Here is a 23,601-nt window from a genome sequence, read left to right as displayed (position 1 = left end):
TGTGGGACACCAGGGCATCCTGGGCAAGCAGCCCCGGTCCCAGCCAGGAGCAGAGGGGCTGTGACTTCTGCTCTAGACAGAGGGACACGTCACTGTCACCACGTGCTGCCCTGGGTCCTCTGGGGCAGGTCCTGCTCTGCAGGGACGGGCGCAGGTGAGGGATGGCTGCAGGGCAGGCTGCTCTCCAGTGTGTGTTGGGAGGCTGCTCTCCAGTGTGTGTGTTGGTCTTCCCCACTGGAGCCAGCAGGGCTTCTGGAAGGAGTCTCCTCCTGGGAGCTGCCGCAGCTGCAGCTGCTGGAGCTGCTGGAGCTGGAGCTGGCTCTGGCCACAGGGCTTTTGTTCTCACCCCTGACAGCACCAGAGCACAGCAGCAGCCTCTGGGCCTCCTCGTGGCACTGGCCAACAAGGACATTGAGGAGGCCACGGACCAGAGAGGTTTGGTGCATCTATGTCGAGGAGAGGCTGCAGCTCTGGCACCAAGGATTCAGCATCTTGACCATAGGCACAGAGGGCATGCAGGATGCTGCTCTGAATTCTTTACCAGCCACCTCTGGTCCTGGCATATTCCCTTCATCTTCTGGTGCAGCCAAGGCCACCCCTGCTCCAGCAGATGACATCTTTCTTTGTAAAGTTCTGCCCACACCTAGGGCAGAAGGCATCCACAGGCTCCGGCCCTGCAGCCCCCTGCTCAGCTGGGGACAGAGCTCCCTGTGGAGAAGATGGAAGGGATATCACAGGCTGTTTTCAGAGAGGTGGTCAGAAGCTCTCGCTCCCAGAGTCTAGCAATTCTCAGGGGGAGCTGATGGCAAACTTCTGCCCTGGACTGAGTTCATCCTACTCAGAAAACCTGACAGCTTCTCTCATTCTTCTGCAGAGTGGGCACTCTGGATTTCTCTTTGCCCATTGCAGGATGCAGCCCAGGCAGAACTGATGGTAACAGGGTAGAGCAGAATTCTCATCCTTCCGAGTGTTCTGGCAGACCAGATAGCTCTACTCTGTCCCCATGGCCATGTCTGCCTGTCCCAGCAGGCTGGGGAGAGCTGAGGGCCTCGAGCTGCTCCCGTTAGCAGTCTTGCTTTGTGGCACTCCAAGCTTGAGCCAGACTGGTCCAGGCTCTGCCGGTGCCCAAATACAAGCAGAATGTGATGTTGTATCACAATCCATTCCTTGGTGAAGAAGCTCCAAAGCAGCTGGCTCAAGAGACACCTCAGACACACAACAATCCAGCCACTAACACATGGGCAGGACACAGATGGCACTTCATGGCTGGGAGAGCATTCATAGACTTTTCCAAAGAAAAATTTCTCAGGGATTCTCCCCAGCTCTGGAATCTGCCCATCAGCTCTGTCAGCAGCATTAAGGTTTCAGCAGAACCACCAAAGGGCCAAGAGGCTTCTGGCCACTTTTCCTACCATGCGGCCTGGGTAGCTGGGTAACTTGCTGCATAAGGACAACTCTTCCCCAATATCCTGTGGACACTAGCAGCCAAAATAAAAAGCTTCCAGCCCTCTGTGAATGACAACACAGTTTTTATTACCATACACAGTTTTTGTATTGCCATGCTGTGATGAAAGAAAGCTGTCCTATGGGTCAGGAGGCCAGGAGCCACTCGCCCTTCTCACAGCCTTAGGTGGTCCCAGGAGACAGAGCTCCAGGGATCAGCTCTGCTCACAGCTAGCAAATCATGGCCACCCACAGACCCAGAGTGAAGGTACTCTCCTACACACCCTGTGGAGCTGGTCTTGTAACAGCTGCAATGGGCCAGGCAATCGATTTCTTTGTGCAGTTCTTATGCTGTTCAGTGTTCGAACTGCCAGGGTTGAGATAGAGGGACTGATGTCATTTGTCATGCCTAGAAGGGCTGGAACACAGAAGAATGGACACAAGGTTAGGCTGCAGATCTGCAGGGTCCCCAGGAGCCCTCCTGCCAGGAGCATCCCATCCAGCTGTTCCCATAGCCAGGAGGGAGCAGGGGCCAATGGGTGACCTGGAAGGTGCTGGCTACAAATACCCCACGTGCCTCTTAAGGCTTTCTCTGCTCTGCCTGCACTGCCCTTCGTCTGTGCAGGGAGCAGAGCTCTCCCAAGATGGGGCAGGAATTAAAGATCACTGCCCAGGCTCTCTACCCCTCCCTGCTTAGCCCTGGGTGACACCCCACTGCCCTCACTCACCATCACAGATGATCTGGAACTCTTCCTGCCGTCGTCCCCTCACGTGCTGCCCGATTAGCCCTGGGAACACAGAACCTGTCACGGCCCCAGTGGCTCAGCTCCTCCACATGAGCACTGCCAGCCCAGCCACATGCTCTCCTCCCCTGGCAGGGCTGAGTCCAGGACCTTCACAGATTGTGACACCCCAGGGTGAGAAAGGGTGGCAGCAGCCCCAAGGGACTGTGGCCCTGAACTGGGGAGTCAGGGCTCCACAGTCACTGAGCTAAATCCTGTTGCCAGAGCAGCAGCCATCACTGGGACAAATTTGCAGTGGGGCAGGAGGGGCCCTGGGGTCTTGGCTCACCAATGAACTTGATGGCCATCTCTCGCATGGACTCCTGCGAGCTCTGCAGGTATGCCAGGGACTGGTGTTGGTACTCATCTGTTGTGCTTCTGTCCTCTGCCAGCTGGAGACAGTGCAAGGGCATGGAGGGAAGTACAGACTCTCTGCCTTGGCCAGCTGGTCCCTGTGCCCAGGACTGGGCTTTCCTGCTCGGACTTTCCTGACACACAGCCAGCAGGTGGCTGGTGTCGGAGTCTGAAGGGAGCAGAGGGCTGGGTACTCTGTAGTGAGCCTTGGTGTCATTCTGCTGCCAAAGCACAGCTGGGCCAGGGCTCCATTGGCACCCTGGATTGCGGGGGAAGGAGCCTGGAGGAGAGCTTGTGGGGTCACAGGCCGACAGGAAAGAGCAGCATGTGGGGCGCAGGCTGGTGGCAATGGGTGCAGGACTGGGCAGGGGCACAGCTGCCAGCCACACACACTTTGCGTATTGGGGGCAGAGGGCTTGTTCAGGCTGTGCTTCAGGTTTTGGAACTGTCCTTACCAGGCACTCACTACATCTCCATGGCTGCTCCCTCTCCAACAGTCGCGTGAACTTCCTCTTCTTCAGAAACTTGGTTGCCTGAAGCAGGGTATCCAGAGAGGCCTGGAGAGCAGCAGAGACCAGGAGATGCTACCACAGCCTAGGGCACAGGATCTGTGTCTCTGTAGGCAAGGCCAGGAGAAGGCTGGAGAGCTGCAATGTGTGAGTCATCAGGGCAAGAGAACAGTGAGCCACCTCCCCTTGGGACACCAGCAGCTTGGAATCCTCACATCTGCCACACGCTGGTTCTCATCATACAGATGGTAGAACAGTGGGAGCAGACTCTGGCGCACACACATCTTCAGGGGCCTTTTTCCCTTTTTCTCTACATAGGCCATCATTTCTCGGAATAGGCAAATGGAGAGGAGTTGCACGTTGCTGGCATCCTTGTAGAAAGAAAGTGGGCAAGACCTCAGCATCGGCTGCTCCAGGCCCACCTGGGCAGGGGCCTTAAAATCCACAGGACACAAAGTTTTCTGGCAGCACACAGGACCATGATAGAGGGCACAATCTTACACTGTCAAAGAGTGGCCGGAGCACCTCAGCCAGCTGCAGAGCAATGGGGATGGCAATTGTCACACTGCTGTCCCCAAGCACCTTGCTGAGGACAGAGAGGGTCAGCCCAACCAGCTCGCCATCTGCATCCTTCAGTAGTTCCATGAGGCTTTCAGTCAGGCTCTGCAATCTTCTGGCCTGCATGGAACACAAGGCTGTGTTGCAAAGCCATGGAAGGCTGCTCCTACAAAACCGCTCTGGTGGTGCAACCCAACACTGCTGCCTTGGGGCCCAGAAGCCAAAGGTCTGCCCCAAAGGTGAATGGGGAGGCAGAAGTGTTGGGAGCAGCTGGCACAGCTCCCAGAACCCAGCAATGTCCTATCTTCTGCATTACCCAGCATTCCTCACCCAGCCCCATGCTGTCAGCACAAGTTCAGCCAGCTCTTCTCACCTTCCAGGGACTGTTGCAGAGCATGAGGAGGCCTCTGAGCACCAAGCGATGCATTTCTTTGCAGTCACTGTGCAGATGACATGACATGAGCTGCAGGATGGTGTCAACCATTTCCTCTGTTTCAAAGCAATGCAGGAACTGAAAGACACAGGTTGCATCACACAGTGATGGGGTGCCTGGCTGGCAGGACCCCAGCACTGCACAGGGCAGGAGCAGAGTCCCAGGCAGCCCAGCCCGAAGGCAGCAGAGCCTGTGCAGAGCCCCTGAGCCCCCCGCCCTGCACAGATCTCTTGCACACTCTGCTGTGCTCTCCAGCCCTCAGCAGCCTCAGATTCTTTGACCTTGAAGAGCCATGATGGAAGAGGGCTGGCACCAGGGTGGCAGGAAACAGAGGTGCAGGTAAGTGTCACCCCAGCAGCAAGGGGCCAAGGGCATACAGCAGAGCCTCTGCTCTGCCCCAGCTCCACTGATTTGGTTTCCCCTCACAGCTGCAGCTGCAGGAGAGTAGAGTGTCAGGAGGCAGCTCAGTGCGGCAGAGCTCGCCATCAGGATCACCTCAACAAGGAATGCCATGGCAGGGACCTGCCAGTGTGACTCCTCCCTGCTGAGCAGCGTGACCAGTTGGTGTGCAATCATGTCACAGAAGGGCCCGGAGACACGGCGCATCTCTCTGGCATGAGGAAGAAGGCAATGTCAACCCTGAGCAAGGTGAGCAAGCTTCTGCCAAGACTAACTAATACAGGCCTGGTCTTTCCACGCCACCACTCACCAAGAGAAAGGCAGTGCCCAAGATCAGCAGGCTGCTTTTGGGTAAGACACTGGAAAAACACTCAGGGGAGTCATGTCCCCCAGGCTCTGTCACTGGCCCTCAGTGTAACCTGCCCTACCCCAGCCAGCTGTCCTCAGTGGGGCTGCCTGCACAGTCCCCCTGCTCTGTGCCATCACCCCAGGACCCCCAGGAACAAATGCTGACACTTTGGGAGATGGCTGCTCCTGTGCATCTGCTTCTCCCAGCCTTTTTGTCTGCCAGGCCATCCCTTGGTGATGGTGTGGGCTGCCCTATCTGCAGGGGATAAATGATGGGCACAGCAAGGAGAAGGAGGCTCTCACCTGGCCAACAGACCCACTGCATAGAGGTGGGTGTCATTGTTGAGGAGTGTGTCCCAGCCTCTCTTATGTTCGACTGCCAACACTACATCCTCAAGCCACAAATGGCAGAGCAGTGCTTTCACTGTCAGCACTACAAACCTGTGTCCAGAGCAAAGCTCAGGTCATGGAGAGAGCCCTAGCCCAAGGTCCAGGGGCATGGGAGAGACAGAAAGACTGGGATGGAGCACCTTTTGGGATTCATGGGAAAGCGCTCTCTCTTCTGCCATCTCCTCCAGACCCTATTGATGCCTTCTGGTACCTCCTCTGTGCTGCAGAAAACTTGGATCAGCAGAGCCACAAAGAGGGAGGGAGCCACTATCAATGCCTCTGGGGACAAGGGCAGATGGATGATCTCCCACAGTGCCTTGGTTGCCTGCAAAAAACAAGACACCCAGAGACCATGCTCAGGCATTGTTCTCGGCCATGGAGGCACCAGGGGGGCAGCCAGCCCAGCTGCCCCTGAATCTGCCTCTAGCCCAGCCTTCCAAGGCACCAGAGGCAGGGAGATGCAGAGGTGAGCGAGGATGGAGAGCTGACAGAACAGTGACCCTGGGAGCAAGAAAAGGTCTGCAGAGAAACTCACAGCCAGGGCAAAGACGTGCTTTCTGTCCCCATCAGAGGTGCATGTGCTGTGCTTTGGCCAGTCCTCCAGAATGCAGGGTAACTCCGACAGCACCATCTTTGCAGTCCTGCTCGAGGAGACTAGTACTTTCCACATGGTCAGAGCAGCTCTGCAGGCCCAGAGCTCTCTGTCAGTGGGGTCTCAAACACAAAGCCATGGCCTAGGCAGCCACAGGCTGGCCCCAGCCATGCCTCTGCCCACAACCTCTTGCTGGCAACACCCAGCAATCCTGTCCCTGCCAGTGGACAGATGGTCAAGTGACAGAGTCTTGAGGGTCAGGGAGGAAGGATGGCAGCAGGCTCTGGGGCTGACATGCCATTGCTGGGAAATGAAGCAGCCAGGGAATCCTGGAACTATCCTCCAGTCTGACAGCCTATATGCAATGGGCTCTGCAGAGTGATGGCATCTAAAGGCAGATGGGCCCCATACCTTTCACATGACGGGGCAGAGCACAGGAGGGTCACAACCACATCCCTGGGGTGTGCCTGGGTCAGCTCTAGAAGGGACTTGTCCAGTCTATGCTCAGCAGACACATCCTTGTTGCACACAAGCCACTGGTGGATAAACTTCACAATGGTTGGCACCTGGAGGAGACATGGGGGAAGAGCTGGATTGCTGTCAGAGTGAGCCATACCCACAGCTTCTGCAGAGAATTGCTTTGCTCCCCACTACACTGTCCTAGGCTAAGGAGCTTTTGGGTGCCCATCGGGCCTGGCTTGTGGGAGCACACAGTCCCCAGAGGCTTGAGCCCTGGCTACAGCTACTTACACGCTTCAGGTTGGCGGTTTCCGTCTGTGCAAGCAAATCCAGCATGGCAGCACAAGCATCAGCATTATAGGGGTCACAGCACACCATGCTCTCAATAGCCGCAATGGTGATATCTTCCCGTTCATCATCAGTCCTGATGAATTCCCAAAACCTCTGCAGAAGGAAGCCCAGGAAGAGAGGGCTTGTCCCATGAAGTGCCGCAGTGGTGGTGCTTAGCTCTGCTGCAAGAGCCTGTCCAGCCCAGGCAGGGATGGCTGTGGGTACCTGAGCTCTACAGCTGAAATGCTCTCGGGTGCGCTCCTGGTCTTCTGTCAGATTCTCAGCCAGGTCTGGCAAAGACCAGGCACAGTCAGAGCTGAGGGGCTGTGGGAAAGGCTGGAGAACACAGCCAAGCCTCGCTGGAACTGTGCTCCCCAGGCAGGCCCAGCCCAGGGATGTTCAGTGAATGAAACATGACTGCCACGGGGGACCAGCCCCATCCCTTCTTACCCCCTTTCCCTGGAGATGTCCACAGGGGATGGCATGGGACCAAGCTGCAATCACTAGCCCTGTGACCCAGCTGTGCCACTCACCTGCCCACAGTGTCTGGAAATTCTCCATTTCTTCAGGAGGCCATTTTGAGGCAGCCCCAGGGCCTTCCTCCTCCTTTTTCACCCAGGCCTGCCTGGGCATACTGGAGGGTCCCTCTGCCATCCTGCTGTCTGGCCTTCAGGGCTCTTGACACAGGGAAAGGAGATATCCAGAGAAAACACAAGGTCAGCAAGAAGGAAGTTGGCTGCATGAAGAATCCTCACTCTGTCCCATGCTGTTCCATCATGTCCATCATGTCATGCTGTCCTGTCACATCCTTCAGGCATCCATTTCATGGTGGGTCATAAAAGGCCCTGTGACACACTGCCACGTGACATCCCATCAGTAGTGTCCATGTCACAGTATGTCACAAAGGGCCCTGAAACCACACGTGCCCAGTGCCACCAGCTGCCCCATCCCCTCAGCGCCTCCCAGTAGCCTAGTTTGCAGAGCCACCCAGCATTTTGGTGTATTTAGTAATGGAGATATTTTATACATTCCCTGAAGAGGCATGAAATGAGTAACAGTATTTCTAAAGAATGGTGATTTCAGTCCCAAGGAAAATGTTGTTTCCTTGTAAACACATTATAAGACTGTGTATGCAAGCTATTTTTATGTTTAGATCATGGATAATATTAGAACCACGCCCTTTGTGTGAACCACACAGTTTTCAGACAGAATGGAAGAGGGTGTGTTTGGAAATCAAACACTCCACAAGGCAGGTTGGAACACCCTGAGTTTGCTGCAGTTCTGATGAGACCGTCCCAGGTGGACACACGCCTGTGCTGGGCTCCCAGTAAAAACCAGTTTTGTTTCCAACACAGAGCACAAATCCAAGCCTTTCCAAAGAGACACAGAGATCTTACTGTAACAGAGAAAATAACTGAATGAACACCACAGACACTCTCTGGGATAGATGCCATCAGTCAGAAAAACAAAAAGCAGCACACTTCGGTCTAAACAGGGGTTTGGAATAACTTTTGTTAGCTCAAGGTATTGATGCCAATAAATTGAAAAGATTTAAAGGAATTAAACTATACAGAAGGACAGGGATTTCAGGTTTGAACTTTGGAAACTGTTGTGTTGATTTCAGTCCAGAGGAAGAGGACAGCTCCACTGTTCATCGTTTTTTTCCCCATCTCTTTCAAATGGTGTTACAAAATTTTTGGATTTTTCCTTATTCTTTCATGGTCAGACAAAGATTTACTATCAAAACATCAATTCACCCAAGCAAGCATGCTCTCTTTGCCACTACTTTAGTGAGGATGGTTACTGCTCTCCACTGGGTTCATAACTATAATGAGGCTGGCCATATGGCAGAAAGCTGGGCCTATATGAGAGACCAGCAACCACAGAGCCCTACTTTTTGTGGCAAGATGTCTCATGCTCCTTCTTTCCCTATGCATTTTCACCTCTTTCTCCTTATAACAGTATATACTATTGTTTGTCCAGCACAAAGACAACTAAGATCTACATCTCAGAATGAAACATCAGCCTTGCATTCTAGTTTGCCTCAAATAGACACATTTGATTGCAATTCCAATCACTTGCTTTGCTGTCCATAAAACAATAAATAAATAAATAATTGCATTCTGTCATCAAAACAATTTTGTCCAATAAATATGTCAAATTCTTAAACAATGTCATTGCTCTGACCTTAACAATGGTAATCTTTTGTGTTGGCTTTACAGAAGCACACAGTCCTCAGCTGGTGCCAGAGAGTGTTGAGTGTGCCTCAGACCTCTGAATATGTGGGTGTCTTGGTTTGAAAGACAGGTGTCTGCTAAGAGAGGTGGAACCCTCCCTTAGAATAGGGAAGGTGACCCCCCCCTTTCCTCCGAATTATTTTAACTTTGGAATCAAGGGCTTTCAGGCAAAGGTAGGGGGAAAGGAATAACAGTTCTTTGCTAGTATCTATACCAGAGTAAACAAGCAATAACAAGAATAACAACAACAAACAAAAACCAGAAACCTGGTGACAGATGTCCCTGTCACTTGGGCTGCCAAGCGCTTTCCCATTTGGTGCAGTTACATCCACGGCCAGCAGGGGCGCTGTTGAGCTCCCGTCCGGGCAGGGCAGGTGCGATGACTCCCGAGCAGCTGCAGGTGGCGCTGTGGGGCAGGGTCAGGTCGGTCTGACAGCGTTGGTAATGGCGGCTGGGATGGGCAGCAAGCAGTGCAGCAGAGAGCTCGGAGCGGCTAGCTGGAGCGGCAGGGCTGGCTGACCCGGGCTAGCCAGCCAAGGGGGCAGGGCTGGCTCACCCGGGCTAGCCAGCAAAGGGGGCAGGGAGTCTGCAGTCACGGCAGACGCCGCAGTGCGTTCTGGCGAGCAGAGCAGGCAGCAGAGACAGCCGCACTCCTCCGCAGTTGTTGCAAAAGCGCAGCCGGAAGGCACGTGCTCCCAGCGGAGAAAAAGGGTTGGGATCCTGCACCTTTTGCCCAGCAAGAGCTCACCCAGCCAGGAGGAGAAGGCAGAGCACAGTTGGACGTCCCGCGGTCGCAGCCTGAAGCAAAAACAGCAGCTCTCTTCCTGCTGTCCCACAACCGAGTGTCGGTCCCAATGGCCAGAGCCTCCTCCCCTCACCACACCCAAGCCACAGTCTTTGTCTCTTACAAAAGAATTAATGGCTCTGAGCACCTGGTCATTGGTTTCCTAATAACAGGGATGGAGAAAATTCCAACCCATTCCCTCAGCCTTCAACAGTGGGGTTTGGTTGCTGAGTTTTAACAAACATCCTCAGAGCCCATATCTGTTCCCACAAACAGCAGAAGTTCAGAGGAAATGGCTTGTGCCCTTTTTCACACATTTATCCCTACACACCCAAATACCCTGAGAATTTTAACTGTACTGTGCTGGTTTGAAAACAAACCAGTGGGAGATCACAAGTCAGGATTAAAATTAACATGAAAAATTAAAAATAAGTGAAATTATGCAAGGAAAAAGCACTGACAAAGTCAGATACAGCCTGACACCGTTAGGGTGGTGGTAGCAGTCCAACTGAAGTAGTTCAGTTGAAGGAGTGATCCTGTGAAGGTCTGGTCTGCAGCTGAAGGTCCAGTGGTAGCTCTTGTCCTCTGGGAATCCAGTAGACAGGGCTAGCTCAGGCAGTTCCAAGAGCAGGTTATTGACATAACGACGAGAGGGAACTCACAGCAGTCTCAATATGAGATATAGAGTAAGCTCCATTTTATTTCACCAAACGAGAAACTTATATACTGTTACAGATGTTACTAATTATAGTTACACATGTATTCGCAGTTTGTTCTCACATAATCAGGGTTCTCTCCTGCATTCTTTGTTAATCACAAATTCACTCCCGTACATTCCTTACACAGCTGCATCTTCTTGAAATCTTCTCACAGAACATTCTCAGGGAAACAAGCCACTGTAGCTTGTTAGGATTTTGACTAAGGCCTGAGTATGCTGAGGCTTTGTTCAGGTTTATTTAGTTAACATAAGTTTTGCTGGAAAACTGCGTTTTCCAACAGGTTATATCCAGGTGGGAATGCTTGGCTCCTCCTTCCTGGGCAGAGCATCTCACAATAGGGTGAGATGAGTCCATGAGTCGTAGTGGGTCCTTGATGGCTCATTGTCTGTTATCCAGGGTGGGCTGTTAGCAGGTGATAACAGCTAATGCCCCACAGCTGGTGGTAATAGAATACTTAAATACATCTATATTGTAACCTAGGACATGTACTCATCAGCAGATAAGTGCTGATAAGGCTGATCCAGGACTGAGTGTAATATCATATCTAGAAGTGATGTTTCCAGGAAAGTAAGGTACCAATTTTTTTGCTAAAGAGTAAGGGTCAAATTCTCCCCACACCAAATGTCCTCCTTTCTTTTTTATTCAGCTGAGAATTGAATCTTGCTACCTAGAATGTATGTTTTCCTTTTCCATTCAAAAAGAGGTCTAAACTGTTTTTGTCGAAAGGGGGACATTATGGAAACAAGATTCTCCACCTACTTTTGATTTGGTTTGGTGGGAGGTTGGTGTTTAATGGGTTTTATGTTTGTTTATTTGTTTAATTTAGTTTAGTTTTATTTTGGGTTGGGTCAGGTATTTTTGCGGAGTTTTTTTTTAATTGGCTTGGTTTGTCTGCCTATGGTTTTAGCTTGAGACTTACAGTATACAGAAAGGTAAAATCCCTAGCAGGTGCATACCTGGAAAGCAGTTGGATGCATAAGAAGGCAGATTTTTATTCCTAGCTTTAATAACCCTTCTTTGTATTCTCATTTCTTCACTTGAACCTTTTGCAAATATTTGCATTTTCTTTATCCTAAATACTGACAACAGATGCTTTAATTTTTTTGTTTTCTTTTACTTTGGCTTAGGTCTAGAATGTCTTCCAGTTCCCCTAATGAGAAGATATTCTCTACTGAAGGACAGTAAATATACGAGGCGAACTTTTGAGTCTTTGAGATGTCCAGGTTCGCAGTACTTCCCTTGACACAAGCTCCAAGATGCAGATTGCCAAGCTGATATTCCTGGACAAGAAGAGGGAGATGTATCATCCATCACTTGGCAAGAAGATTTTCCAGCAAGCACAAGGATGCAGGAGGGCACACCTGAAGCCCAGGAGCCCTGCAGAATTTGTCTGCCTCTCTCACATGTTTGTATATCACTGATAAATACGTAGGCTCACAGCCACACATCTGGATGAGGAATAGTCCATACCATTTAAAATCCAAGAGTAGCATTCCAAAGTCACTTCTGAGCTATCTCAGGCAGTGACTAACTACCTGTGACAGCAGCTAGAACGAGACGTAATTATCACAGAAAACTCCCCTTAATCCCAGTGTTGTTCTTTTGCCACAGTCACCAGAATATTTCACCATAACCTTTAGTCCTCCTGGAGCTACTCAGGCAACAAATGCCATTACCCCTTGGCAGACTCACAGACAGCCTGAATGGGCACAGATGATGAGAATTTCTTCCTCGTGAGGTACCTGGGCTCTTAAATGTCCGTGGCATGCTTCCTCTAGCTCAGCTCACTTGAGGGAGGACAATGATCCTGGCAGACCTGAGCAGCATGTCCAGGAGACAGGGTGACTCAAATCAGGGAATCACAGCTTCAAGTTTAGCAAGACTTGTGCAGACATCACACAAAACAGTTCATAGAGACATCAAGTTGAGGCTGGGGAATGTACAGGGAGATCTTAGTCAGGGGGCAGCAGCACTTAACCTGAAATGGTGTTTGCAGACAAAACAAACCCAAGTGAGCAAGCAGAGAAAGAGTCAGAAGTTGCTTGTGAAGTTCAACAAAGAACCATTTCTCACCAAGTTCATCCCAAAACTGAGGGGCATTTTCAGGGCACTTACTACGACTTTTTGCTTTGTAGTTTTGTTTTTTGTTTAACAGACTATAAGTTCTCTCTTCTTACACTCTAAAGTCCAGAGACTAAGGGCAGCCACCAAAGTGTTGATAAGCAGGTTTCAAAACCTGTCTTTTGAATTCACTGGACTCAAAAAGCATGAATACTCTGTTCCTGGTGTTGCAGTAAGATTCACTTTGTCTGATAGGATTCTACGTCCTATGCAAACGTTTTTAGTTATACAAAAGTAAAACTCGGAATCTAGGTGTTCCTATACTACTTAATGCCAAATCTGTAAGAAGGAAGAAAATGATGGAGATTATGTTTCCCATTCAGCAGGCAAGAAATCTAAGAAATATATGCTAAATTCAATGACTTTTTACTTGTTTGCCAGGAATTTCTTACTTACATCAGCAATGTAAGTCCAAATACAGTCTCAGGTCAATTGGTCAGAAAAATACACATTTATTTCTTCAGTTTCTACTATTCATGGTGCTGTGGTTAGACCAAGTAACCCAAAACATTGGCAGGAACACCCTTTGCCACAAGTACAGCATAGAAATAAGCAGGAAAGAATGGGTTCAGGACCAGCAGTTAGTTCGCAGAAGATCAGGAACAGTTTGAGTGCTGCATGCTCACCTGCATCACCTTAAGGGATATTGCTATCACAGGTGTGGGAGGAAAAATTGTCTAAGCATCTCAGATGAAAAGTGAAGGCAGTGACATAGCTGTGTGCTACTCTAGAGTTCACACACGAACTTCCTCAACTCGCACCCCTTTCTGCACCTTGCTGCGCGAGCCTCGGTGGCTTGTGCCGCAAAGCAAAGCACGAAGGACGAGCCGACCCAGAGCAAGAACGGCTTCGCACCTTCCCCCGCCCGGCCGCGCCCCGCCAGCCGCCAGGGCCGCGCTGTGCCCGCGGCGCCTCGTTCGTGTCGCTCGGCCCCGCCGAGTCCCCGCGCTGGGACCGCGCGCGGCCTCCCCCTCAGGCCGCGCGGCGCCGGTGCAGCCGCGGCCGTTGCGCGGAGGCGTTGTGGCGCCAGTCGGCGAGCGACCCCGGCATGGAGGGACCCCCGCTGCCCCCCGGGCTCAACGCCAGCACCTTCCCCGCCAGGCTGTGGTACCTGGTGAACAGCCCCCGCGTCCGCTCCGTGCGCTGGGACAGCCTGGCGCAGGGGCTGCTCGTCGAGCGCTCGCTCTTCGAGCGGGAGCTGCTCAGCCCGGCCGGCGCCCTCGGGACGGCCCCGGACACCTTCAAAGCGACGCGCTTCGGCAGCTTCGTGCGCCAGCTCAACCTGTACGGGTTCCAGAAGGTGCCGGGCTGGTTTGGCGCGGCTGTGCCGGGCGATCCTGGCGCCTGGCTCCACTTCACCAACCCCAACTTTCGCCGCGACCGCCCCGACCTCCTGCTCCACATCAAGCGCCGCACCAAGGCCAACAGGCAGCGGCTGGCGGCCGGGCTGGAGGTGCGCAGCCGCCAGCCCAGCCGCTTCCAGCAGCTCCGCGGGGCCGGTGAGACGGGACGGGAGCTGCGGGCTTCGGCCGAGGGTGGCGAGGGCTTTGGCCGCGGGCGCTGCCCGTGCTGGGGCTGCTCAGGGCAGCTGCCCCGGCTGGCCCGGGGGCTGTCTGTCCCTGGACAAGGCAGCTGTGCCGGCTGTGCTCCCCGGGCTGCCGGGGGCTGCGGGACAGTCCTGCCGGGGCTGCGCTCACAGCACCGTGGCCCGCTCCGCCTGCAGCTGGCGCAGCCCTGCGCCGTGGCCGGCGCTGCTCCTTGCCCGGCGCTGCTCCTTGCCCGGCGCTGGGGATGCCTGGGGAGCTCTCCCCAGGTGAGTGCGAGTGAGCCGAGGGCTCGGTCGTGGTCAGACCCAGCCGGAGGGAGCCTCCTGTCCCTTTGGAGCAGAGGGGAAAAGACCTGGCAGTTGGCTTTCTGGAAGTTGCCTCCTGCTAAGAAGGAGTTGCAGCGGGACAGTTTTCCCAGACGGTTGAACGAGTAGGGGAGAGCTGAACGGGCGAGGAATTGGTTGTTGCAAAGCCCCGGAAGGTGTGGGCGTTTTTTTCTTTCTCGCCCTGCTTGAGAGGAGCTGAGACTTTCCCTTCGTGGATAGACATGCAGTTGCAGCCAAGGGAAATGTAGACCCGAGGACCAAGACTGACCCCATCTTCCCTTTGCTTCCTTTTTTCTTCCCTGCCTGCTACACAGCTCCCTTGTGCCAGAACCTTGGTGCTGTCTCACCTGAGGATTCAAAGCTGCCTCCAGGCCCATCCAGGACAAGTGCAGCTGCTCAGGGGTGTGAGGCTTTCCCAGCACCTCCCAAGGAAGTGTTTGTCACCTGTAGAATTCTTGGGGATTCGTCAGAGGAGCGAGGCACACGCGTGTTTACACTCAAGCCTTTCAGCCTTCAACGGGTTTGCATGGAACCCAAACGCCACCCTGAGCTCGTGGTTCCCCTGGTTCACACAGACCATCCAAGCACTTCCAGGGCTTTTCCAGAGAGCAGCAGCTGCATGTCTTCAGAGCAGCAGTCTCCAGCCGCCAGTCCATCAGGTAGGGGAAGAATCTCTACCTTTGCTTTTCATACAGCTCCTGGCAGGTGACTGTTGGAAGTATTTTTCCGGTGTGCTCTGTCATGGGTAGATCTCAAGTGAGAATCAGGTGGAAAGTGTCACGTTGACTAGGAATAGGGACCTTGAATGCAAGGAGTTCTTGGTCTACTTTTCCTGTCCTTTCTCCCAATTTGGAGCATCTCCTGGGTATTTTCCAGACAGCCTCTCTGCTGAGGTGTGAGTGTGAGGCAAAAAATATTGCCTGACAAGTGGTCAGTGTTAGGTGAACTCCCCTCTTTCTTTGAATGAAGGCAAACTGGCGACGGTGATAGGATATTGCAGATTTTTGAGGTGGTCTGTCCTGTAGGTCAAGCTGTGCCCTTGAGATGAGCTCTGTGTGCCCCAGAAGAGTTGCTGCTTCAGAATACGGCCTCACCCACAAGGTTGCTTTTTACAATAAACTCCCAGGTTAATTTCAGCGTGTGTGGGTCTGTAGACCTGGGCTCTTGCTGGCTGAATCCACTTTCAGTGGTCTGTTGTTATGAGAAACTCAGAAGCAGCCAACTCCAAAAGCTGATGGGGAGATAGAAAAGGCTGTGCTGCTAAAGTTGTTGTGCCCCTTTGGAGCAGAGGGGAAACAACATGGCAGTTGGATTTTTGGCAGTTGCTTCCTGCCAAGAAGGAATTGCAGTGGGACTGTTCTCCCAGACGGTTCTCCCAGGGGAGAGCTAGACAGACAGGGAATTGGTTGCTGCAAAGCCCCAGAATACATTGGGGTTTGTTTTTTTCTTTCTCACCCTGCTTGCGAGGATCAGAGCTTTTCTCTGCGCTGATAGACGTGCAGTTGCTGCCAAGACAAACACACCCAAGGACCAATACTGACCCCATCTTCCCTTTGCTTCCTTTTTTCTTCCCTGCTACACAGCTCCCTCGTGCCAGAACGTTGGTGCTGTCTCACCTGAGGATTCAGAGCTGTCTCCAGGCCCATCCAGGACCAGTGCAGCTGCTCAGGAGTGTGAGGCTTTCCCAGCACCTCCCAGGAAAGTGTTTGTCACTTCTGAACGTCTTGGGCTTTCATCAGAGGAGCCAGGCACATACAAATTTCAGTGCCAGCCTGAGCTCATCACTCCGCCGGCTCCCTTAGACCATCCAAGCACTTCCGTGGTCTGTCCAGAGAGCAGCAGCTGCACATCCTCAGAGCAGCACTCCCCAGCCTACACATCATCAGGTAGGGAAAGAGTTTCTAACCTTGCTTTTCAAAAAGAACATGAAAAGTGATCGTTTAAAATATTTGCACAGTGTTCTGTCATGTGTACATCTTAAGGGTGAATCAGAGAGAAATTGTCAACTCTCCTAGGAAGCAGGACCTTGCAAACAAAAACAATCTCTCTCTGGTTTTCCTGTCCTTTGTCTAGGTTTGGAGGGTGTTCTGAGGGTAGCGTGTGTGTAGCTCAATTTTACAATCTGTGCTTTCATCTACATCCATATCAATTAGAATAAATACTTTCTAAGAAGAAGAAAGCACTCTTCCAATCCCCTGGGAAATCTGAATACATTTCTGGCATTGAGTTTGCTATGTGTTCCTGTGATGTTTGATCCAAGGCAGCAAGAGAGCTCTGTGTCCCAAAGCCATGCTCTGGAGCCTGAGCAATGTGTTTGCATTCTTGCAGCCCCACTGAGCAGTTTAGCCCCCGATGCTCAGCCTAGCCCTGCTGGTTGTGCAGCCTGGATGACCTCCAGCTGGCCATGGAATGCACCTGGGGAAGAGGAATTGCCACCTCTGGATCTGGACCTGGTGCTTGAGACCCTGGAGGAGATGGTTTCTTCCTCCCTGCCTGAAAGGTCTCCCTTTGCTCAGGTAACTCCATTGGATAGGGGTGAAAGGGGCTGGACTGAGAGCTTTTGAAAGTTGTTGCATGGCTGAGAAGGAAAGGCTTCTTGAATTGAGCTGTGAATGGACAGGGAAGGATTGGCTTGGTAAAGCAAAGTTTCCAAAAGAAGAGGGAAGAAAAACAGGGATAGCCCTTAGTGAGGATGAGAGGTGTTGGCCAAGTTCGGGTGCTCCTTTGTCCCTTTCCTGGGAAGAATGCCTAGTGCAGGGGCATTTGTGGTGATGAAGTGGAAGCTTTGTAGGTTCCAGCAGGCTGTCTTTGATGGGAACTGAGAGAAGAGTGTTTGGAGAATTGCCACTGAGGGCAAAGGCTCCCGTGCAGGGAGGGGCATGGGAGAGGTGCCTCTGTTAGGGCACCAGATGTGGGCTTGGCCTCTTTCTGGTTGGAAGCCCGAGGCAAAGCAAGGGCTGGGCTGCTGCTGCTGCTGCTGCTGCTGTGTGAGCCCTGCCTTGTGTGTAGGCACTCCCAGAGCCATGTTTGGATATGTATGTATGCACATGTCCATGTGCTGGAGCTGCAGCTTTATTGTCCTGTCAGTAACCTGGTGGCTCCAGTCAAGTTTCTATGTGGGAAGTCCTCAGCTGGGGGAACTCGCCAGTACTGCTCTCTGTGTTCCAGAGCTTTGTGACGTTCCTGTTGGGCATTTCTGTGGGAAGAGACCTGTGTTTCCATCCAGTCCCAACAAAGCTGCAGCCTGGGTGAGGCTGTTGTGCTCAGAGCTGTGTAGGGAGGAGCACATCCCTGTGCCAGGAGCTGGCAGGCCTCCTTCCTTAGTGCCCCCTCCATGTGTTCAGTGTCACTGGCACGTTCAACATTGTCAGCTTTGGCAGCTTCTGGACTGTCTGCCTGAGAAGTCAATCTTCTCCACTGTTGAAGGCCTTTGGGGCTCAGACTTCCCCGTTAGGAGCAGGAGATGAAAGTGTGTGAGCCCTGGAGGCTTTAGGGGGCAGATGTGTTGGTTTTGAGGCCCCATGAGCTGTGAACTGGGGAGAAGGACAATGTTGGTGCTGCACATGAAATGGTTAAAGACTCCTTTAAGCCCAAGGGCTTCTGCTGTGTTGAAGAGCAATTCAGTCAGAGACCATTAGTCCTTGTGTTTGACAGATTCCCTCTTTGATTTAGGAATCCACTTTCTCTTAACTCTTGCTTCTTCCCAGACTTGCCTGAAGCGTTCAGTTCCTCTATTGGTACAGGCCTTTATGCATGTTATTGTACAGCTTTGCCAGAAAATTTCTCTGTTTCATTTGATATGCAGACCCATTGCCTGCTCTCGATTTATCATTGAGGAGAGGCAGATTCAAGGTGGGGAATGGGATTTTTTGGAATTGTCCATATTGTATTGCTCAATGTGATGTCTTTTTGTCATCTGTAAACTCGCACATGCCAGTTCTCCAGAGCATTCTCTTCCTCAAGAGAAGGAACTGTTGCAGGCTCTGACCTATTGTGTCCCTGCAGAAAATAGTGAGTGATCTTTGAGTTTCTTTCTTTCTGTTCCTCTTTTCAGGACAATATTGGTTTTGCCCCTGAGTCTTCAGGAGGGGAGCCTGTGCAGAAGGCTGCAGCAGAGGGAGCGTCGCCTGGCACCGTGAGCAGCAGGAAGAGTTCCCTGGAGCCCGAGGAGCCTGGTAAGGAGAGAGCCTACGTTGGATGAGAGAGGTGTGAGATGGCTGCTGTGAGCCTGACTCTGGCAGGAAGGGAGATCAGAAGAGCTGAGTTCTTGTCTGCAGGCTTGGTGCTTCCTGGGGCACCAAACTGGGTTCAAATACTGCACTGGCACAAGCTCCCCGAGCCCTGCCTTCCACACTTGTCCAGAGGCACTGAGCCTGTGTCCTGTGGTGTAGCAATAGAGCAGTGAATAAAGCTGACCTTCTGGCAGTTGTGTCACCAAGCTGGCTGTCCCAGTTTGTAGCTCAAGTCCATGGATAGGTTTGCTCTGGAGGCAATGCTGATTGGCTCTTGAAGCAACAGGTGACAAAGTAAAAAGTAGCAGCAAAAAGTATCCCAAAAAAGCCAGGGTAGAAGGCTAAGCTTTTTGTCTCAAAGCATTAAATCAATGTAGTACCAGTCTGCTGATAGCTATAGTGAGACACATTAAAAATACAAGTGGTAGAACCTCTGAGGGCAAACAAATGACAAATCACAACTCCAATAATTAAGGGGAAAACTTCAATTACCCCAGATTAGTGAGAACTAATAGGAGAGAGAGGGAGAGAGAGCACTTTGGATCTGCATTCTTGAGCAAAGCTGGTGCAGCCTGCAGGCCTCGTAGGGAGGTCTTGCTCTCCCAACTCTTCATGCCAGAGCTGATGGTCATGTTGGAGCAGCTGTTGCTCATTGCACAGGGCAGTGATGCAACATTCTTAGATGCCAGGGCCAGTGCTAGTTCATAGCTCACATCACCCTTCAGCTTCAGCCATTTCAGTGAGGACTGAGGTGTCTGTGTCAGCACAGAGAAAGAACAAGGCTGGGTTCTTTGTGTGAGCTGGGACTGTCTGTGTTTCAAGCTTTCTTGGGTGCCATTTGCACTGCAGGTGCTGCGACTTTATTGGGACACTTCAAAACTTCCGAAGTTTTGAAAGCAGTGATTCCTAGTCTTTAAAGAGCAGGCCTCAAATTGCCAAGTGAGAGCATGCCTTTCAGGCCATCTTTTGCAGTCTTTGACAGAAGTACAATTCCTTCCAAAGGGAAATGTGCATGAAGGCCTGATACTGACTCAGGTTTCCCTTTGCTTTGCAGATATCCATCTGATCTACCTCTCCAGGAGGGCTGCCCTGCGTGCCACGAAGAGACCAAGGGAGAGCCTGTGAACATCAAACAGGTGGAATCCCTCTGTACATAGTTCTATTTATAGATGTCTGTAGTTGTCTTTTTATATCTATGTAGTTCCATTTGTAGAGTGATAGAGTATAATTCTGGATCTCTAGAGTTAAATTTGTGTATAGAGTTATAGATGTGATATAATTGTCTTTATATATATGTAGTTACGTCTGTAGATTTGTATAGTTCCATTTATGTATGTCTAGAGTTACATTTTTATAGATTTAGATTTAGATTTAGATTTAGATTTAGATTTAGATTTAGATTTAGATTTAGATTTAGTTTAGATTTAGATTTAGATTTAGATTTTGTTTTAGATTTTGATTTATAAATGTGCACAGTTATTTAGTTAGAGGCATAGGGATATTTAGGTACATAGACAGATATTTATACAGGTAGAGGCTACATTCTAACCTGTTTCCCTGCTCTGTTTCCCTTTTCATCTCTTGCTTTTCCCCCTGTGCCCCCTCTGTCCCCTCTTCCCGTGCTGGGTCCGAGCTGGTGGCCGGGCCGGGCGGAGCAGCAGTTCCAGCCCTGGCTGTCCTGGGAGCAGTGGGAGCAGCTGGTGTCCCGTGAGGAGCTGCTGAAGGATGGTGAGGCAGAGGGAGCTGAGGGGGCTGAGGAGAGGTGACGCTGAAGGGACGGTGACCTTGAGGTGCCGGTGGGGCTGAGGGGATGGTGGGGCTGAGAGGGGTGGGGGAGCAGAGGGGAATGGTGGGGCTCTGGGTTCTGGGAGAGCTGCAGGGGATGGTGGGACTGAAGCGACAGGGAAGTGGCACAGGCTGAGGGGGTGGCAGATCTAAGGGGGCGGGATGGGCCTGAAGGGACTGTGGGGGTCTGAAGGGCCTCGGGGGTGCTGTGGGTTTGCTGAGGGCATGGCGGGGCTGAGGGGATGGAGGGAGCCAGCAGGGAGCACAGAGGGGTTCAGGAGTGCAGCTCTGCCAGGCCATTCCACCAACTCCAGCATGTTCAGTTTTGCCACAGCTGCCCTGAATGTCTTCAGAATATCCAGAGACTGACGAGAGCCATCAGGGAGAAGCTGGAGGCCACCAGCAACAGCAGTGAATGAGGACTTGCTGCTGCTGCCTGAGACCTTGGGTGAGGCCACAGGGCCAGTGAGGCCAGCTGGGGCTGAGGGTGGCGTGGGCTTTGGCCATGGGCACTGCCCACACTGGGGCTGCTCAGCACAGCTGCCCCAGCTGGCACAGGAGCTGTCCTTGGGCAGGGCAGCTGTGCCAGCTGTGCCAGCTGTGCCAGCTGTGCTCCCCGGGGCTGCGGGACAGTCCTGCCAGGGCTGTGCTCACAATGCCTGGCTCACTCATCCTGCTTTTTCTTTGGAACCCTCCTGGGGAGGCTCTGAGATTGTCTCTTCCCTAACAGAAGTGCAGGTGCTGCCACGGGAAACATCCTGATATTGACTCGGTGTTCTTTTTGCTTGCCAGATGTCCCATCTGCTGAACCTGTCCGTGAGGCTGCACTGCACAGGAGGAAGAGACGGAGGGAGAGCGTGTGAAGATGGGGCACCTGCAATCCCTCTGCTTATAGTTCTAACCTAAGATGTATAGAATGTCACATCCAGAGTGATAATTATATGGATATTCACTATGTAGGTTGATGTTTGTATGGGTATATTTATATATACATATGGTGTTCTATGTATGGATGTCTGCTATGTATATGTGCATGTAAATATATACATACATGTTTGTAATTACATATGTGTGTATATATGTATGTTGTTCTTTGTGTGTTCTATTTCCTATGTATACAGTTGTCTAGGTATCTATTTCTGTTGACTTAGTTTGATCTATATGGCTCTTTAAATAGGTATATTGATATTTGTGTAGGGTTATATGTCTATTTTTATATGTTTATATGTATATTGATCGGTTTCTAGGTGTAATTATATTTACATTTATATCCAGATGTACAGCTCTATATTTGCATTGATGTTGCTGTATGGATTGTTAGATTGGTAGAGTGATATTTGTCTATAGATAAGTTTATGTATCTATTTTTATATGTATTGTATGGAATATGGAATATTTAATCTGTATTTACATCTGTGTATTTTTGTGGTTATATATCTATTCAGTTCTATTTAAATATGTATGGAGTTATATAATTCTGTCTCTTGAGTTCTTGGTATGGGACTATTTAGAGAGGGATAGGGATATTTTTGTATTTCCAATTGGGCTTTACAGTTGTAGCAATATGTAATAAATTAAGTTGTTAAATTTCACGTGATCTTTGTGTAGAGTGAGTGGTTCTAGAGGTTTGCAATAAATTAATTTTTGTTAGCAGAATAGTTAATTGTTGTATATTTTTACGTAGCGTGCTTGTCCGAATGGAATAAATTTCTTTTTGTAACCTTAATTGAGATTTGTATGGTTCTATATGGTCAGCGCAGGTGTAACAATTTGCAATAAATTTAATTTTTAAGCCAAAGCCGGGTTTTGTGCATTTGTAGATCAGCAGTGCGGCTGTAGCGATCTGCAACAAATGACATTTGTCAGCTGAAATGGGTGTTTGGTGATTTGTGCTGTCCAAAGCAACGAGCAGATGGAAACGTGAGGGTGCTGGACAATTTTGGCCATGAAAATCTCTGGCCATGCCAGCACATCCCCCACTTGCAGTCAGGCTGGGCAGTGGAAGCGCAGATTTGGGATGGCAGCAGAGCCACACGTTGGGTAATAACTGGCTGCAAAGGCTGCTGAGCAAACGGGACTGCACTGAGTGCAGAACTCCGAGCAGGAGCCACCCGGTGAGGAGAAATCCAGAGTCTATCCCACTGGGGTTCTTTAGGAATGGCTCCAAGTGTCCCTCTGAATGTCATCCTGGAGATCAGAACCAAACAGGGATCCTGAGCCAGCTCCGCTGCCTTTGGCAGCACTTGGGCAAAGGATGTGGAGCGAGGGGGAGGTGACAAGGACTGTAAGTGCTGCAGGGTGGGCAGGAGGGAAGGCCATTGACACAGGTGCTGAAATGGTCCCAAATGCAGAGGGATGGTGGAGAACTGGGAAGCAGCAAGTTGTCACAACCACTAAAGAATGATGGAAGCCCTTTCTGTGAAGTTGCCTGAAGGACCTCCCAGGCAGGAGTTGATGCTGGCATCAGTAGTACCAGCAGATATCAGGATCTGCCCATTTCACTGCATCCCTTTCCAGGACACAGGCTGGCATCACTCCTGCTCACACAAACCCCTTCCCCATGGAGCCTGCAGGCTAAAAGTGATCCATTCCAAAGACAGGCTTTGCAGCTGAAGTCCACTGCCCTTGTGTTTAGGCAACTAAGGACTCCCATGCTAAAGCACTGGCCGGTAACCAGGGCTCCCTGAGGCAACTTTCGAGGGAAAGCAAGATCAGGCACTCGAATGCCTGAAACTCCTTCAGCTCTCTTAGTTTGTGGAATGAGAAATGAGGAAGCTAAGGAGAGGAAAATGCAGTCCTTTCAGAAACTGTTGTGTCCAACAACTCTTGTGCAAGAGGAAAAGTGGGTAAGAACCTTGCCTCGTTTTCACAGTCTGCATCCTCTGAAGAGGAGACAGTGTGATGTACAGGTACCAGGAACACGAGGCGTTGGAGGGAACTGTGCACATGCTCAGCAACTCAACCCTACTGGTGCACTTGGGCCCTGCCCATCGAACCCTCCAAGTACCGTAGAAGAGGAGGTGCTTCGGTGCTCCTTGGTGGTCACAGATGCCATCTGTCCCATAACTTGGGTACTATTTGGTTGACTGCAGATAGGCATATGTGCCATTGCTTCCTTTCACACCGTTTGCCACGGTGGGAATTTTTGTGCAGATGCACTAACCACGATGTAGGAAGCAGATCTCATCTCGGCCAGGGCTGGAATGATTGCCACCCTGGAACAAATGTCTCCCTTCTGTGTTTATCTCAAGTT

General features: G+C 51.2%; 3 protein-coding genes across 3 annotated transcripts; 1 reads left to right on the top strand and 2 right to left on the bottom strand.

Moving 5' to 3' along the window:
- Positions 1-1,542: 1,542 nt before the first annotated feature.
- On the bottom strand, positions 1,543-4,709 carry LOC146422292 (uncharacterized). The gene is made up of 8 exons (XM_085046655.1): positions 4,575-4,709; positions 4,020-4,157; positions 3,590-3,766; positions 3,304-3,459; positions 3,035-3,136; positions 2,515-2,617; positions 2,172-2,231; positions 1,543-1,861 (listed from the first exon to the last, which is right to left on the bottom strand). The coding sequence occupies exons 1-8, from the start codon at positions 4,683-4,685 to the stop codon at positions 1,683-1,685; spliced, it is 1,026 nt and encodes a 341-aa protein (XP_084902781.1). The 5' UTR covers positions 4,686-4,709; the 3' UTR covers positions 1,543-1,682.
- Positions 4,710-4,770: 61 nt separating this feature from the next.
- LOC146422291 (maestro heat-like repeat-containing protein family member 1) lies at positions 4,771-8,074 on the bottom strand. Its single transcript, XM_085046656.1, has 7 exons — positions 7,131-8,074; positions 6,823-6,887; positions 6,559-6,711; positions 6,220-6,374; positions 5,752-5,899; positions 5,357-5,541; positions 4,771-5,267 (listed from the first exon to the last, which is right to left on the bottom strand). Exons 1-7 carry the CDS (start codon positions 7,249-7,251, stop codon positions 5,126-5,128), a joined length of 969 nt encoding a protein of 322 aa, XP_084902782.1. The 5' UTR covers positions 7,252-8,074; the 3' UTR covers positions 4,771-5,125.
- Positions 8,075-13,474: 5,400 nt separating this feature from the next.
- LOC146422290 (uncharacterized) lies at positions 13,475-22,044 on the top strand. Its single transcript, XM_085046654.1, has 8 exons — positions 13,475-13,957; positions 14,646-14,990; positions 15,915-16,217; positions 16,660-16,847; positions 18,386-18,506; positions 19,618-20,291; positions 20,683-20,796; positions 21,141-22,044. Exons 1-6 carry the CDS (start codon positions 13,507-13,509, stop codon positions 19,686-19,688), a joined length of 1,479 nt encoding a protein of 492 aa, XP_084902780.1. The 5' UTR covers positions 13,475-13,506; the 3' UTR covers positions 19,689-20,291; positions 20,683-20,796; positions 21,141-22,044.
- The last annotated feature ends 1,557 nt before the right edge of the window (positions 22,045-23,601 follow it).

Source organism: Lichenostomus cassidix, unplaced genomic scaffold, assembly GCF_008360975.1.
Source record: "Lichenostomus cassidix isolate B80296 unplaced genomic scaffold, HeHo_3.0 HiC_scaffold_896, whole genome shotgun sequence".
Lineage (NCBI taxonomy): Eukaryota > Metazoa > Chordata > Aves > Passeriformes > Meliphagidae > Lichenostomus > Lichenostomus cassidix.
The sequence above is the reverse complement of the archived record's forward strand: the minus strand, read 5'-3'. Positions and strand labels throughout refer to the sequence as shown.

What these genes read in the sequence shown, in the direction of transcription:
- LOC146422292 (XM_085046655.1), bottom strand. Translation starts at nt 4,685, where the DNA reads ATGCGCCGTGTCTCCGGGCCCTTCTGTGACATGATTGCACACCAACTG. An exon ending in CCATGGCATTCCTTGTTGAG is followed by an intron (nt 4,158 to 4,574) that starts GTGATCCTGATG and finishes TGTGTCTTTCAG; the next exon opens with TTCCTGCATTGCTTTGAAAC. An exon ending in GATGGCCATCAAGTTCATTG is followed by an intron (nt 2,232 to 2,514) that starts GTGAGCCAAGAC and finishes CTGTGTTCCCAG; the next exon opens with GGCTAATCGGGCAGCACGTG.
- LOC146422291 (XM_085046656.1), bottom strand. Translation starts at nt 7,251, where the DNA reads ATGGCAGAGGGACCCTCCAGTATGCCCAGGCAGGCCTGGGTGAAAAAG. An exon ending in ATTTCAGCTGTAGAGCTCAG is followed by an intron (nt 6,712 to 6,822) that starts GTACCCACAGCC and finishes TTCCTTCTGCAG; the next exon opens with AGGTTTTGGGAATTCATCAG. An exon ending in TTTCCCATGAATCCCAAAAG is followed by an intron (nt 5,268 to 5,356) that starts GTGCTCCATCCC and finishes CTCTGGACACAG; the next exon opens with GTTTGTAGTGCTGACAGTGA.
- LOC146422290 (XM_085046654.1), top strand. Translation starts at nt 13,507, where the DNA reads ATGGAGGGACCCCCGCTGCCCCCCGGGCTCAACGCCAGCACCTTCCCC. An exon ending in TCCAGCCGCCAGTCCATCAG is followed by an intron (nt 14,991 to 15,914) that starts GTAGGGGAAGAA and finishes CCTGCTACACAG; the next exon opens with CTCCCTCGTGCCAGAACGTT. An exon ending in CCTGGAGCCCGAGGAGCCTG is followed by an intron (nt 18,507 to 19,617) that starts GTAAGGAGAGAG and finishes TTTGCTTTGCAG; the next exon opens with ATATCCATCTGATCTACCTC.